At 31.5% G+C, this 14,285-nt stretch overlaps 3 protein-coding genes across 5 annotated transcripts; 2 read left to right on the top strand and 1 right to left on the bottom strand.

Moving 5' to 3' along the window:
* Positions 1-596: 596 nt before the first annotated feature.
* LOC115874062 (venom serine carboxypeptidase-like) lies at positions 597-7,375 on the top strand. Of its 2 annotated transcripts, none has more exons than XM_030889117.1 (2): positions 597-635; positions 5,479-7,375. In XM_030889117.1, exon 2 carries the CDS (start codon positions 5,495-5,497, stop codon positions 6,842-6,844), a length of 1,350 nt encoding a protein of 449 aa, XP_030744977.1. In that variant the 5' UTR covers positions 597-635; positions 5,479-5,494; the 3' UTR covers positions 6,845-7,375. The 2 variants fall into 2 exon arrangements, with proteins under 2 accessions (XP_030744977.1, XP_030744976.1); XM_030889116.1 differs by lacking the exon at positions 597-635 and adding an exon at positions 1,110-1,209 and having other exon boundaries at positions 5,479-7,374.
* Positions 7,376-7,582: 207 nt separating this feature from the next.
* On the top strand, positions 7,583-8,223 carry LOC115874061 (NADH dehydrogenase [ubiquinone] 1 alpha subcomplex subunit 6). Its single transcript, XM_030889115.1, has 3 exons — positions 7,583-7,794; positions 7,846-7,961; positions 8,017-8,223. The coding sequence occupies exons 1-3, from the start codon at positions 7,671-7,673 to the stop codon at positions 8,143-8,145; spliced, it is 369 nt and encodes a 122-aa protein (XP_030744975.1). The 5' UTR covers positions 7,583-7,670; the 3' UTR covers positions 8,146-8,223.
* Positions 8,224-8,248: 25 nt separating this feature from the next.
* On the bottom strand, positions 8,249-10,704 carry LOC115874060 (venom serine carboxypeptidase-like). Of its 2 annotated transcripts, XM_030889113.1 has the most exons (8): positions 10,485-10,704; positions 10,179-10,330; positions 9,619-10,105; positions 9,330-9,551; positions 8,825-9,204; positions 8,592-8,770; positions 8,483-8,536; positions 8,249-8,444 (listed from the first exon to the last, which is right to left on the bottom strand). In XM_030889113.1, exons 3-8 carry the CDS (start codon positions 10,073-10,075, stop codon positions 8,327-8,329), a joined length of 1,410 nt encoding a protein of 469 aa, XP_030744973.1. In that variant the 5' UTR covers positions 10,076-10,105; positions 10,179-10,330; positions 10,485-10,704; the 3' UTR covers positions 8,249-8,326. The 2 variants fall into 2 exon arrangements, with proteins under 2 accessions (XP_030744973.1, XP_030744974.1); XM_030889114.1 differs by lacking the exon at positions 10,179-10,330 and having other exon boundaries at positions 10,485-10,696.
* Between the last annotated feature and the right edge of the window lie 3,581 nt (positions 10,705-14,285).

Below are 14,285 nucleotides of genomic sequence, written 5' to 3'. Positions count from 1 at the left end.
CCGAGTGCGTCTCAAAAGTGGCTCACCCCTATAACTATTTTATTTATTTCAGTTAAAAAAACGAGTTGTTATAGTCACTTCCTGTTTCACCGGAAATGACTACAACTTTTGATTTTTAAATGGCACTCTCAGTATTTTTTTACTTTATTCAATAGAAAATAACACTCTGAATAGAATAACATATCACGTGTCAACTTTTGACATTTTTGCATATGGTTTATTTGAAATTATAACTTGCGGTTCGTAAGGAAAAGTTGACTCGAGATACGATAGATAAGTGTGTGGTATCATATTATTCGTAAAAAATGCTTTTTCCAAATATGCTAATGAGCCACCCTCGTTTCATTTGAAAAAATTGAGATATGATTAAAAATACGATTTGAGCATTTTCTAACTCGCCAGGACAAGACACTTAAAACATTAGACGATCAAATATATTTTTCCAAGGCTCCTTGATTAAGAATTAGAATTAGATTGAATTTTATAATACGATTTTTTATTAAGCGAGAATGTCAAAAGTTGACATATAATATGTCATTGTATTCAGAATACCATTTTCTATCGAATAAAGTAAAAAAATACGGAGGGTGCCGTTTAGAAATCAAAAGTTGTAGCCATTTACGGTGAAACAGGAAGTGAGTAAAAACAATTGAATACGTCAATCAATCCTAATTTATGTGTACACTAACATACCAAATCTCGTTTTTTTATCTGAAAAAACAAAAAAGGTATACGGATGAGCCACTTTTGAGACGCACCCGGTATATTGATTAATAAATTAATACTAATAAACGAGTCAATTTAAGAGCAAATTTCCTTTGAACAAAATTTCTATTGTGTTTTATGGAAATTAAATACCATAAAAATGTCTAAATTGTTAAAAGTTAAAGGCCGAAATTAAACTTATAATTATAATTAAAAATTGAACTGTATTGAATTTTTGAATGTATAAGGGTATTATTCTTTCAATGCTTCCCGTCGTATGTTTTTCTTTTTTTCTGAGCAAATCTCTGTGCTGGTATTAATGTACTTATTATTTATTAGTATTTTAACTGAGAGTTAACTGTATCTAAAATTTAACTGGTCGATAACCTATGACATGTATTTTCTAATTAAAAGATATGATACATTTAGATAGAATATGACAGAACCAAGTAATTTCTTTAGTTTATAAAATTTAAGTTTCTAGTTTATAAATTTGAAGTTAAGGTAAGCTTATATTAAATAATTTATATATTGCAACAAATGCAACGAACGAGAACATAAGTTTTATTAGGTTGCCCCAGGTTGCCCCATGGTTGCCCATTGACAAAAAAATAATCAAAATATGAAAAGATGACAAAATATTGCAATGTATCAAAAAGAAAGTTGTTCAAAATTTGATTTTGTATCTATCCAAGAATCCACATTCCACGTAATTTTAATATATAAAAAAATCCGAGATTCTTTACTATAGAAAAGTACCTACTATATGTACCTACTATATGTGTATATAATATATAGGGTGGCCCATCGAAAACGTTCCGCAAGGCATAACGACCAGGGTAATTTTTTTTTCAGAAAATTCAAAAACACGTCAATTTTATTTGTGAGGGGGACAACTTTTGCCCCAAAAATGATTGCAAAATCTTCAACCCTTTAAGCCCTTAAGGGGGGTCAAGTGGTACCGCAATGAAAAGGCCTTTCTATTGTCTATACTTTCCGGCTTCGTTTTCGAAAATCGGTCGAGTAATTGAGAAAATATGAAGGATTGAAATTTGAAAAGTTTATTTAAACATTTATCAGAGTAAATGATAAGGGTAAATTCCTTCGACCAATTTGCTATTTTTTCTTATTATTTCTAGATGTTTACGCATTTTTTCACTTGCCACATGGTTGGACGATCAGGTGCGGTAGTTGCTAGATAGCTGTTCTGTGACTTATGCGTTGAAGTTTTTCTCAATATCGTTAAACTTTTTAACAATTATTATGGTGTACTCACTTGCAGAAAAAGTGGAAATAATCGAACTTTATTTTAAAAATAATGAATGTGGCAATCGGGTTGCGCAGATATTCAATGCATGAACGCCATACTGACAAACGCCTTTATGGCAAAATTGTTCGCGAGTTAGTAGCAAAATTTCGCGAAACTGGTTCCATTATGAATAAAAAGACGCAGAGGGAAAATCCTGTAGTAAATGAAGCTATGGAGGTATTCGTATTGGGCCAAGTTGCCATGGATAGTACGCTGAGTACAAGAAAATTAGCCAATGAGACCGGCGTGAATCGTGCAAATGTCCAAAGGATATTAAAAAAATACAAGTTCCACCCGTACAAAATTCAGTTCGTACAAGAACTCAACGAAGACAATAATTTTGATCGTCGCTTGCAATTTTGTGAAAATATGAGTGAAAGAGTGGCGAATGATAATAATTTCCTATTTAATGTGTGTTTTTCGGATGAGTGTACTTTCTTTTTGAACGATGTAGTTAATCGGCACAACTGTCGGTACTGGGCTGAGGACAACCCCAGGGTTTTTCACGAAGTGCACACACAAAACCCGCAGAAATTGAAGGTGTCGTCTGGTATTTTTGGAAATTCTATTGTGGGTCAGTTTAACGATATTGAGAAGAACTTCAACGCACAAGTCACAGAGCAGCTATCGAGCAACTACCGCACCTGACCGTTCAACCTTGTAGCAAGTGAAAAAATGCGTAAACATCTAGAAATAATAAGAAAAAAACTCAAATTGGTCGAAGGAATTTACCCTTATCATTTACTCTGATAAATGTTTAAATAAACGTTTCAAATTTCAATCCTTCATATTTTCTCAATGACTCGACCGATTTTCAAAAACAGCGTGGAAATATAGAGAATAGAAAGCTCTTTAGACCCCCCTTCCCAGTTGAAAAAAGTTGGGGGATGACACCCCCGCTCAGAGGGTTGAATGTTTTGCAATCATTTTTGGGGCAAAAGTTGTCCCCCTCACAATCAAAATTGACGTGTTTTTGGATTTTTTGAAAAAAAGAATACCCTGGCCGTTATGCCTTGCGGAACGTTTTCGATGGGCCACCCTGTATGTAGCTAGTACTATAGAAAAAAAGGTAAATATCACAGGAACCATTCTTAGAGGAACAATTTTCCTTCAATTTCAACTTATTTTCCCAAAAATAAAGGATATCGATATTTTGGCAATAATATAGAGAAGGACAACGACTATCTAATCATTTTTTTTTAATTTAATGTGTAATATTTTCTTTTTTTAATCATGCGTTTTAAAATTTTCAAAATATTAACCCATTTTCGATTCTAGCGCACTAGAATGTTTAGCATTTTTCCCTTGCTTGTAACTTGCTTATAAAAAGTCCTGGAGAATTGACTCTTCTATAAAATTGCCTTTTAAATATGCCACTTACTTTTATTAATAATAATTGAAATCTGGAAAAAAACTCATCCATGTCATAATTTTTACTCTTTGTTAATTACATTTTTTGTTAATTAATTGCAATAAATACCATTTTTTTTTGGAAAATTACTTATACAAAAGTTGTGGGGAATTCAATTCTCTACAAATCTGTTCATTACCTTTTTTGTCGAAAAATGCAAAGGTATAAATTGCATAAAATCCAAGAATTTACTTTTAGCCCTATTTTCATTAATTTTTTAGCAAACTGTATATAAATCTGTGGGTATATCGACAGTTGCTGCAAATACCATGAACGACTCATCGAACAAACATTTCTATTAAAGAAATAAAAATTGAGACACGTCTGACTACCAAATTGAATCAGTCAATCCTCCAATATTTTGGCCATATTGCCAGGAGTGGCACCTCAAGAGACTGATGGTGGAGGGGAAGATAGAGGGAAGACGATTACGTGGAAGGCAAATACGTTTAAATTACCTATACGGAGAGTACCGCTTAAATTCCTGTCCCGATGTTAAAGGATGGCTATAGAATTTCAATGCATTTCCTACATAAGTCTATCCTTGTGTGGTAGGAGGTTTGACTAAACAAGGATGAACCTATGTATTGAAACCATTCGACTTTTCTGTCCTCCTTCAATACTGAGACTTAAATTCTCTCATTGCTCTTATGGGGAGGCCGCGGTATAGTTAATTTAAACGTATTTGGTGGAAGGTCACCTAAGAGGTGGGTAGACCAAGTCAAAACCCTAGTGAGCCACAACCTCCCTGATGATCCTCACATATGGCGCAGTGTCGAGCAACTTGGCCCGAGGAAGGGGAATCAACACATGATGTCACCATACTCTCACGTAGGGACTGAAGAGAGATATAAATCTAATCAACTTTAATTCGTAAACTCAGTTTTTTATAAACTTTAGTATTTGGCTATTATACAGGGTTAATTGAAGGGTTGCTTTTTACCTTAACTTTAAAACACTCTGTGCAATAATTTCGTGAGTAACTTTTCCAAAAACATTATTTTTCGATCAGAACCATGTCTTCTCAGCATTTTGTTTTTTGACTCACGTCAACACATGCCTTGGTTAATTTTTAAGAGCAAAATGAACAGCCATCAACAATTTACAATTTTTTCAACTATCGTTACTTTATGATGATATTTTTTAAAATCACGAGGTAGCTTTGGTGACTATTGTCGTAATGTGATATCGACACTGACTAGAACTCTATATTAAAATTTAAAAAATGTTAAAAGTAACGAAACAGGCTTGGCTTTAATAAATGTTAGTAACACTAACAAAACTAAGGATATACAAAAATCAACTGTACAAACAAACAAAACACTTGTAAAAAATACTCTAATACTTTGTATTCCTCCCCCGGCTGCTATAACTATTTGTATCTGTAGACGTCTAATCATACTGTTAATGAGCCTGCAAATATATTGCGTTATATTTTCCCATTCTTCTTAAAGAACCAAACGAATATTCATAATTTCGGCCATCATCAACAAGATTAATAACTTTTGCACAATCTTCGACACTAAAGAACCATGTTCTATCATACACAACAATAACCACCAAAGCCACCTCGTCATTATCAAAGATGAAGAACAACATCAAAAAGTAACGATTAATTGAAAAAATTGCAAAATGTTTGTGGCAAGTTTATTTTGCTCTTAGAAATTAACAAGACATGAGTCAAAAAACAAAATATTCAGGAGACATGGTTCTGACCGAAAAATAATGTTTTAGGAAAATTTGCTCACGAAATTATTGCACAGGGTGTTTTAAAAATAGGGTAAAAAACAACTCTTCTATTAACCCTGTATATTAGTCAAATACTAAAGTTTATAATAAACTGAGTTTAAAAATTATAGTTCATATATTTATAAACAGTTTGCTAAAAAAATCAAGGAAGTATGGCTAAAAATAAAAAAAATATATTACATTTTAAACTTGACCCAAAATTTTTCCGTTGCGTTTTTTTGTATCTGAGTGTAATTAAATTTCAACTTTATTTTATTTAATATTTAAATCACCATAATTAAAAATATATACATATTCCTTACAGTATTCAGAAACACAGAATGAAAATCCATTCCGCAATATCTTTTGTAATTTTGTGGCAAATGACTAGTTTGGTTTTGAGCCGTCCAGATGCAAACAAACCATTGATACTTACCGATCTCATTGAGCAAGGAAAAATCGAAGAAGCAAGAAATTTAGCTGAAGTAAGATTCAAAACTTCACAAGCTCCTAAACTGCTGAGCTATTCGGGATATTTTAACGTTGACAAGACTTACGACTCTAACATATTCTTTTGGTTCTTTCCATCCGAATATAGTTTGAACGACCCGGTAATAATGTGGTTACAAGGTGGACCAGGTTGGTCTAGTTTGAATGGCCTTTTTATGGAGAACGGGCCGTTTATTTCGTCATCAAATGGATCTATTGAACTAAGGGACACTTACTGGAGTAAAAATCACTCAGTGCTCTATGTCGACCAGCCTGTAGGTACTGGTTTCAGTTACACAAGTCAAGGTGGCTACGTACAAAATCAGACTATTTTAGGTGTCTATTTGTATAACGTTCTCATACAGTTCTTCCAGTTATTCCCTCAACTACAATCAAACACATTCTTTATTGCTGGTGAATCTTATGCGGGAAAATACATACCTTCCATCGGAAACGTTATTTCAAAAAGAAATATTAATGCCAAAATAAAAATAAATCTTCAAGGTTTAATGATAGGGAATGGATATGTTGATCCTGAAAATCAAATTATTTACAGTGATTATTTATATCAATTGGGGCTTGTTGATTTAAATGAAAAGCAACTAATTAAGAAGTATGAAGATGAAATTATTAACTATATCAAAAACAACAATTTTCTTGCAGCAGGTAATGCCCTAGATAGCTTAGTGACAGGTTATACCCAAAAACCTTTAATTTTAAATATAACAGGCTTAACATCAGTGTATAATTTTTTATTGCTTCACGAGGTCAATCAAACTTGGACAAAGTTTGTCACAAATAAGGAGATCAGAAAATTAATTCACGTAGGCAACGTAAAATTCGGAGAAATGAAGCAAACTGTAGAAAAGAATTTGTGGTTGGACATAGCCAAGAGTGAGGCAACGATACTTTCAAGGCTCTTGGATCATTATAGAGTCTTATTATACAGCGGTCAAGATGATATAATCATCGCCTATCCAACAACAGTAAATTTCTTGAAGAGACTCAATTTTACCGCGTCTCAGGAGTACAAACATGCTAAAAGAAGAATTTGGAGAGTTGAAAATGAAATTGCCGGATATAGAAAAACTGCAGGGAATCTTACGGAGGTGCTAGTGAGAAATGCAGGACATATGGTGCCTGCGGATCAACCCAGGTGGAGTTACAATTTAATTTATAACTTCATTAGAAAAGCAGATTAAATTTAGGCACGTTAACATATCCAAATTGTAATTATACAATCTTATTTTCTTGTTAATTGTCCAATCTTTTGTAATGAGAATATAAAATTAGAGTGTCAATTGTTTAAAGGGTGTTGAATAATTAAGCTAGCGCAAGGCACTGCATAGGTATAAGCACAGGTATAAGCAATCATACGTAAAGCTACCGTATGATCGAAAAAAACGGCGTCCAGTTGGCTTGGAAATGACGATTGTTGACATTCCCCATATAATTTTACATATATAAAATGACAGCGATCTGCGATCTTTATTTCATAGCCATCGCTAACGCCGTTTTTTTTTTCGATCATACGGTATTTGCATAGACTAATGTCATTTACTAGGGTATTTGGTTCCATTTTCCATTATAATTCTTGTAAGTCGTTAGTTTTGTTTTTTTTTACTTCAAAAACCATTCCAAACTTTTTATGTAAATATTAGATACATAATGTGCGTAAGTTTATAAAATCAATAAATATGAACTTGTTCTTTACATTTGACATTATATTTTTACCTATAAATTAGTGATATTACATAGAAAAATAAAATGTTACACAAATGTATCCTGAAATAAATAATAAATAATAGAAAATTAATTGTTTGTTTTGCGATATAAGAGACATCTGTTATCTCTTAGTGTTTACCATAAAATGTGTTTCCCTTTGATTACAGTTTTCTGATTTCACTCAGTTGCCTAATTTGTCATGTCATATGTCATATATCATCTGTGATTTGTCATTTTGGCATTTCATTTTCAGAATTTCTGACAAAAATTTCTTGTTCAAAGTTAATATTTTTTCCTGAATAAATGGCTCAAGTAGCTAGAGACGGTTTAAAACAGGTTAGACCAATATTATCATTGGATAGAGATGAAGCTAGAAAGCGTGTTTTAAATTTATACAAAGCTTGGTATCGGCAATTGCCCTATATAGGTTTGTGAATTTATCCTCTCTTGTTTTACATAACACTAGTGTATTTTATAGTTCGCCAGTATGATATACCTAAAAATGTTAATGACTGTAGGAATAAACTACGTGAAGAATTTACTAAGCACAAAGATATTAGAGATATCAGAATAATTGATATGTTAGTAATTAAGGTAACATAAAACACCATTTTCTTTCTCACTGTAAATTGTATTTTATGTCCTTTAGGGTCAAATGGAGTTAAAAGAAACAGTTAATATTTGGAAGCAAAAGGGTCATATTATGTCTTACTTTAAAGAAACGATTGAACCTAAACCAACCGATTTTCTATCAAAGTTTTTAACTAGTAAAGATTAAGTTTTTAAGTTTAAAAAATTAGTGAAAATGTAGATTTTATCATTTGTAAATAAAATAGAAATAAACCTATTAAAACAAAATATTATTTGAAAACAAATCCAGATAAATTTAAATTAATTTATTTTTGACGAGAGTACACAAAGTAAGAAATTAAGAAAAAAGATGGTACAGAGTAGGATTATTATATTTGTCTATGAAATGGCTTATTTCTTGTAAATCTTGATATCATATCCCATGCCCACAGTGGTTGGTCAGCAGGAACCATATGACCTGCATCTCTTACAAGAACTTCTGTTAATTTCCCAGCTTGTTTAACATAGCAAGAACTTCTGTTAATTTCCCAGCTTGTTTAACATAGCCTGCTATATCACTTCCAACATACCATTGGTATCTTAAATATTAAAATTGTAAATATACATAAATTGATAAGTGTATTGACGCATTACCTTTTAGCAGTTTTATATTCATCTGCACCTGCAAAATTTAAATTTTGAAGGTAATTTTCTGTTAAAGGATAAGCCACTATAATATCCAATTGTCCATTATAAATTAACACTCTATAATTATTTAATAGATCTGATATCCAGGGGGCTATACTTTGCATTACATCAAACATCAAATTTTTCTGAAATTTGAATTGTTAATAGTAAATCTGTCTTTATTATACTTATCTACATACTTCAACTACTTCAGTTTCTGTACTAAAACTGGTATTTCCTACATGAATTGCAGCTCTAATGTCAGATCTTTGTAAATATTTTGCCATATTCCTTAGATCGATATCCAAAGGATCTATAGGATACAAAAAATTAAAATAATTATCAAATCCTGTAATATTTTTAAATAATGAAGTGTGATTGTTGGTGTCTCCATTAAGAAGTTCATCAAAAATTTGAAAAGCTTTATCATATTGCCTGTTCTGAATATAATTAATTCCCTGCTGTTCATAATCTTGAACAGTCTTTTTGGCATTGGCATCAATCAAACCTAGTTGATAAAGGTAATCGCCATATTTCAATTGGTGTTCCGGATCGCTAAGACCATTCCCAATACTCAAACCTTAAAGAAGAAAATTATTCAAACAATATAAAAGTTCACATTTAATAAAAGAAATATTAACTCTATTGCCAATTAGTACTTGAAAATTAAATAACCTATTAGATAACAAATTCCTCCAAACCTACCTTGTAAATTAATTTGAAGCTTTGCACCTGCGTTTCTTTGGTGTATAACATATGATACAGCAGGAACATACTTTCCAGCATAAGATTCTCCAGTAACAAAAAATTCATTCTTTTGTAATTCAGGAAATAATGTAAAAAACTGAATAAGTGCAGTGTATAAGTCTTCTCCAACTTTAGTTTCGGTTTTTGCATATCCACCATTAGTAAAACTAAATCCAGTACCTGACACAAATTGTTGTATTTTTAAAATTTTTATTTGTCCTATTAATAAGACATTCAGATTATTTACCAACAGGATTATCAATATAAAGAACATTATGATTTTCAGTCCAGGAATATTTTCTTAATCTCAAACCATGTTTGTTTTTAACGGAGAATGGACCATTTTCCGCAAATAAACCAATTAAACTAGATGCTCCGGGTCCTCCTTGTAACCATAAAACAACAGGAGCATGTGCTGAATCTGTGACAGCAGGAAAATACCAAAAAAACATATTGGAGTTAAATGTTTTATCTACAGTGAAATATCCAGAATAGCTAGTGACATTTTTAAACCCATTAAAATATACTCTTGAAATATTCTGAGCTTCTTGGATTTTGTTCTGCTCAATAAGGGGCGTAAGAATCAGTGGTTCGCCGGAGTCACCAGAAATTTGTTCTGAATATATTTTGGTGTAAAAATTAGGAAAAGCACCAGAACTTTCTTGAAATACATGATATAATAAAAAAAGAGTAAGCAAAATCATTTTCAAATTATGTTGCTTTTTCTTCGGAAACTGAAACATAAAAGATGAATTTTGATAAAAAAAAAAGTCAAAGTTTTAAAGGTTATCAAAAACACAAACATACCAAATCAAAGAATATACTAAGTAGTCAAAGTACCAAATCAGTGAACAGCAATAATTAGCCCAGTTATCTATGCTCACAATATATACACACAAAATACATAAATGAATCAGAATGAATCCCTAGATATAAGTAGGTATTATTAATTTTTCACTCTACGGGTAGGTAAAATTATAAATGAGATTATTTAAGCCAAGGATCTTTGATCTTTAAACTATACATATATTAACAGAGACAACGCTATAATCAGGCTACAATAATTTGGTGTATATAATAATTTAGACTTTTTTGTCGGTCTCTTTCTCTTACCGTTTTTCAGAAATACAAAAATATAACAAATGTAATTTGTCACATTTTAAATGTTTTCTGGCACATATTGTATTCAGTAAACATTCAGGTTTTTGCTATTTTCTGTTTCTTTTTATCCAATTCTATACATAAAACAGGAAAATTTGCAAAAACAAATTGGTAAACAATCCTAATATATCAGATCCAGTGTTGCCAGACTGATGTGGCAGAAGGTAACAAGTTCCCATTGAAAATGGTAATAGATTTTGACTTTGACAGAGGGTAATATTTTTGGCGACATCTTATGAAAACGTCTAAAGTATATACAGGGTGTCCCAGAAACAAATGCAAATATTTTAACTGGTAGTATATAGTTTTTTTCGCGAAAAAAAAATTTTGAAAATTCGAAATTTTTTGAAATTTGTTTTTGGAAATTTTTTAGTTTTTAGTAAAAAAACTTAATTTCTTGATAATATGGGTATTATATTAAATTTACAAGAAAGAAAATCGTGAGAAAATCCAGAAAAGATCCAGTGGTTCTCAAAATTACAGCAAAAAATATTTTTTTTTGAAATTTTCAAAATACAATAACTCCGTTATTTTGGACTTATTTGAAAAACGACAAAGAGAAAATATGTTTCTTTTGACGAGATCTACCACCCCTTAAAATATTTGCACTTATTTCTGGGACACCCTGTATAAACCTAGCATCATCTGGTGGCACTGGCGCGGGTTTGGTTCAAAAAATTGAAATTTTGATTAGTAATGAAAAACAATTCTAATGATGTAGGTACTTTATTATACCAAACCGAAAAAAATACAAAAAGATGAACCTCTTAAGACAGACATTATCAGCCGCAGCCCTAAAAAAATAACAACAAATTATTAATAGTTCAGCTTTTGTCCCAAAATAACATTGATTCAAGGGTTACAAAATTTGATGGATCACTAATCACTAGTATTAATACTTTTTAAATCTGTCCTGTCAATATATTCTTTTTTAAGAAAATTTCGTAAAAGGCATAGATAAATGAAACAAGTTTAGATTGGAAAGTGCCCATAAGGACAATGTAAACACTATTTGGCGCTATTCTTGCAACGGTCGCGACCCAAAACTTTTGAAAATTTCGGAGCGGTTCGGCTCATGTTCGGCTTTTTCCGGAATTATATCGCCAAATATTGTTTATTCAAATTTATTATTATTTTCTTTTAATTTTATAAATAAAATACAGTGTGTTGCATACAAGAAACTTTATTTTATATAAGGACATGTATAAAATACCTATGAAACATTGGAAACCGACGTTATGCCACGATCCACGATGGTTTTTGCAGTTCACAGTTCACAGCACAGCTTTTTAAGCTTTTAATGCCACTTTTTCACAATTATCACCGGTTGGAGTAAGTAAAACTTGAATTAAACTCACAAGATAGCAATAATTACTTTGAAAATGGACGCTATAAACACTTTTCGGAATTTCTTTAATGAGAGCGGTTTAGATTTTGAAAGATTTTATGGTTTTTGAAGATTCTAACTTTGACAAGGGAAAATTATTTCTGTTTTTGTTTGCCGTTGTTCTTAGCGACCGCTATAGCAGCGTCAGATCGCATATAACGGTCGCGACCCAAAATAATTTCGCGACCTAAAATGTTTACGGGCTTTCCAATCTAAACTTGTTGCATTTATCTATGGTAAAAGGTTCCTATACAAGTCACTTACTTTTGTTGACAATGTGCTGGACAATGTGAACAACATATGTGAACAATTTGGGTTTTTCTTGCAGCCTCGAGGTAAGTTAGAAAACTGTAATCATGTTTGTCATAAAATCAATGTTTCAATCAGCTTTAAAGGATCTTAAGCATAGATAAATGAAACAAGTTTAGATTGGAAAGTGCCCATAACGACAATGTAAACACTATTTGGCGCTATTCTTGCAACGGTCGCGACCCAAAACTTTTGAAAATTTCGGAGCGGTTCGGCTTTTTCCGGAATTATATCGCCAAATATTGTTTATTCAAATTTATTATTATTTTCGTTTAATTTTATAAATAAAAAACATTGTGTTGCATACAAGAAACTTTATTTTAAGGACGCATGTATGAAATACCTATGAAACATTGGAAACCGACGTTATGCTACGATCCACGATGGTTTTTGCAGTTCACAGTTCATAGCACAGCTTTTTAAGTTTTTAATGCCACTTTTTCACAATTATCACCGGTTGGAGTAAATAAAACTTGAATTAAACTCACAAGATAGCAATTATTACTTTGAAAATGGACGCTATATAAACACTTTTCGGAATTTCTTTAATGAGAGCGGTTTGGATTTTGAAAGATTTATGATTTTTGAAGATTCTGACTTTGACAAGAGAAAATTATTTCTGTTTTTGTTTGCCGTTGTTCTTAGCGACCGCTATAGTAGCGCCAGATCGCGTATAACGGTCGCGACCCAAAATAATTTCGCGGCCTAAAATTTTTACGGGCTTTCCAATCTAAACTTGTTGCATTTATCTATGATCTTAAGTTTTTAACTTTTTCGACTGACGATGGCTGCCGGCCGTAGCGGTAAAAGGTAATAGATTTCTTAAAAAGGTAAAAAAGTAATAAACTTACTGAAAAAGTAACAGATCTATTACAATTGTAACAGACTGGCAACACTGATCAGATCAAGGATGATGGGTCAAGGTTAGGTAACGTCATAGTCATAAGACAAAGAAATAAAACCTGATAAAACTTGTTTTCTTTTTATTTCTGGCCATGTTGCCAAATCTAAATTTAGCAGGTTCTTTCATTGATGTAAACATAGGATCTGTTATAGGATGTAAAATATAATTTTAACGATTTCTTGTTAAATAAAAGGTACAGCCAATATTTCGAATCGTGAATAGCAGAATTATAAACAATATCTAATCCGAAAGTAGTGCTCATAACTGACCAATCACGTCTTGTCCGACTACTTGATTTCCAGCAGTTTCCAGTGTCCAGATGTCCAAATTACGGAATTGGACGGTGTCCAAATTATGGAGTGGTCCAAATCACGTCCAAATACCTTCTATTAAATAAAAATAGAAAAAATTGCTATAAACATTTATTTTCTATTTTTTGTCATAAATAGATACCTGTACAAATTCGCTTCTATAAAACCACTTATTAAGATTCCAATTTAGAATTCACTTTTCTTTAAAATCATACGAATCCTTGAAACCAAAAACTGCTCCATTACTGGCACATTCAGCCACATTCACCTACTACGGTGTCCAAATCACGTCCAAATACCTTCTATTAAATAAAAATAGAAAAAATTGCTATAAACATTTATTTTCTATTTTTTGTCATAAATAGATACCTGTACAAATTCGCTTCTATAAAACCACTTATTAAGATTCCAATTTAGAATTCACTTTTCTTTAAAATCATACGAATCCTTGAAACCAAAAACTGCTCCATTACTGGCACATTCAGCCACATTCACCCTACTAGTATGCTAGTTCTAATTATTATTACCGAGATTATTACCTTATCTCATAGATATATTTTCTTTCATCTATGTGGGGCATACAAAATAAAATAATAACGTGTTAATAATGTGTTTTTATTAATTTTTATTTTATACAATATAATATCAATTGTATATATAAAATTTCTGGAAGTTAACTGTTTTGTGTAAAACATGGAAAATATATATATATATTTTTTTTAAAACTTAGTAACATTATTAAAACTAGACATTTATTCACACCGAAACGGTAGAGGCACTTTATTATGTATTTGTGCGTTCATCGCCTACAACCTAAACGACAATAAATTTAGTACCAAGCA

Source organism: Sitophilus oryzae, unplaced genomic scaffold, assembly GCF_002938485.1.
Source record: "Sitophilus oryzae breed Bouriz unplaced genomic scaffold, Soryzae_2.0 scaffold_1218_pilon_pilon, whole genome shotgun sequence".
In the NCBI taxonomy this organism is placed as follows: Eukaryota; Metazoa; Arthropoda; class Insecta; order Coleoptera; family Curculionidae; genus Sitophilus; species Sitophilus oryzae.
This window is presented reverse-complemented; position numbering and strand designations above follow the sequence as displayed.

Excerpts from the sequence above, each read along its gene's own strand:
- LOC115874060 (XM_030889113.1), bottom strand. The coding sequence starts at position 10,075 with ATGATTTTGCTTACTCTTTTTTTATTATATCATGTATTTCAAGAAAGT. Across the intron at positions 9,205-9,329 it reads GCTTCAAATTAATTTACAAG|GTTTGAGTATTGGGAATGGT; the intron begins GTAGGTTTGGAG and ends TTCTTCTTTAAG. Across the intron at positions 8,771-8,824 it reads CAGAAACTGAAGTAGTTGAA|AAAAATTTGATGTTTGATGT; the intron begins GTATGTAGATAA and ends TTCAAATTTCAG.
- LOC115874062 (XM_030889117.1), top strand. The coding sequence starts at position 5,495 with ATGAAAATCCATTCCGCAATATCTTTTGTAATTTTGTGGCAAATGACT.
- LOC115874061 (XM_030889115.1), top strand. The coding sequence starts at position 7,671 with ATGGCTCAAGTAGCTAGAGACGGTTTAAAACAGGTTAGACCAATATTA. Across the intron at positions 7,795-7,845 it reads TCGGCAATTGCCCTATATAG|TTCGCCAGTATGATATACCT; the intron begins GTTTGTGAATTT and ends TGTATTTTATAG. Across the intron at positions 7,962-8,016 it reads TTGATATGTTAGTAATTAAG|GGTCAAATGGAGTTAAAAGA; the intron begins GTAACATAAAAC and ends TATGTCCTTTAG.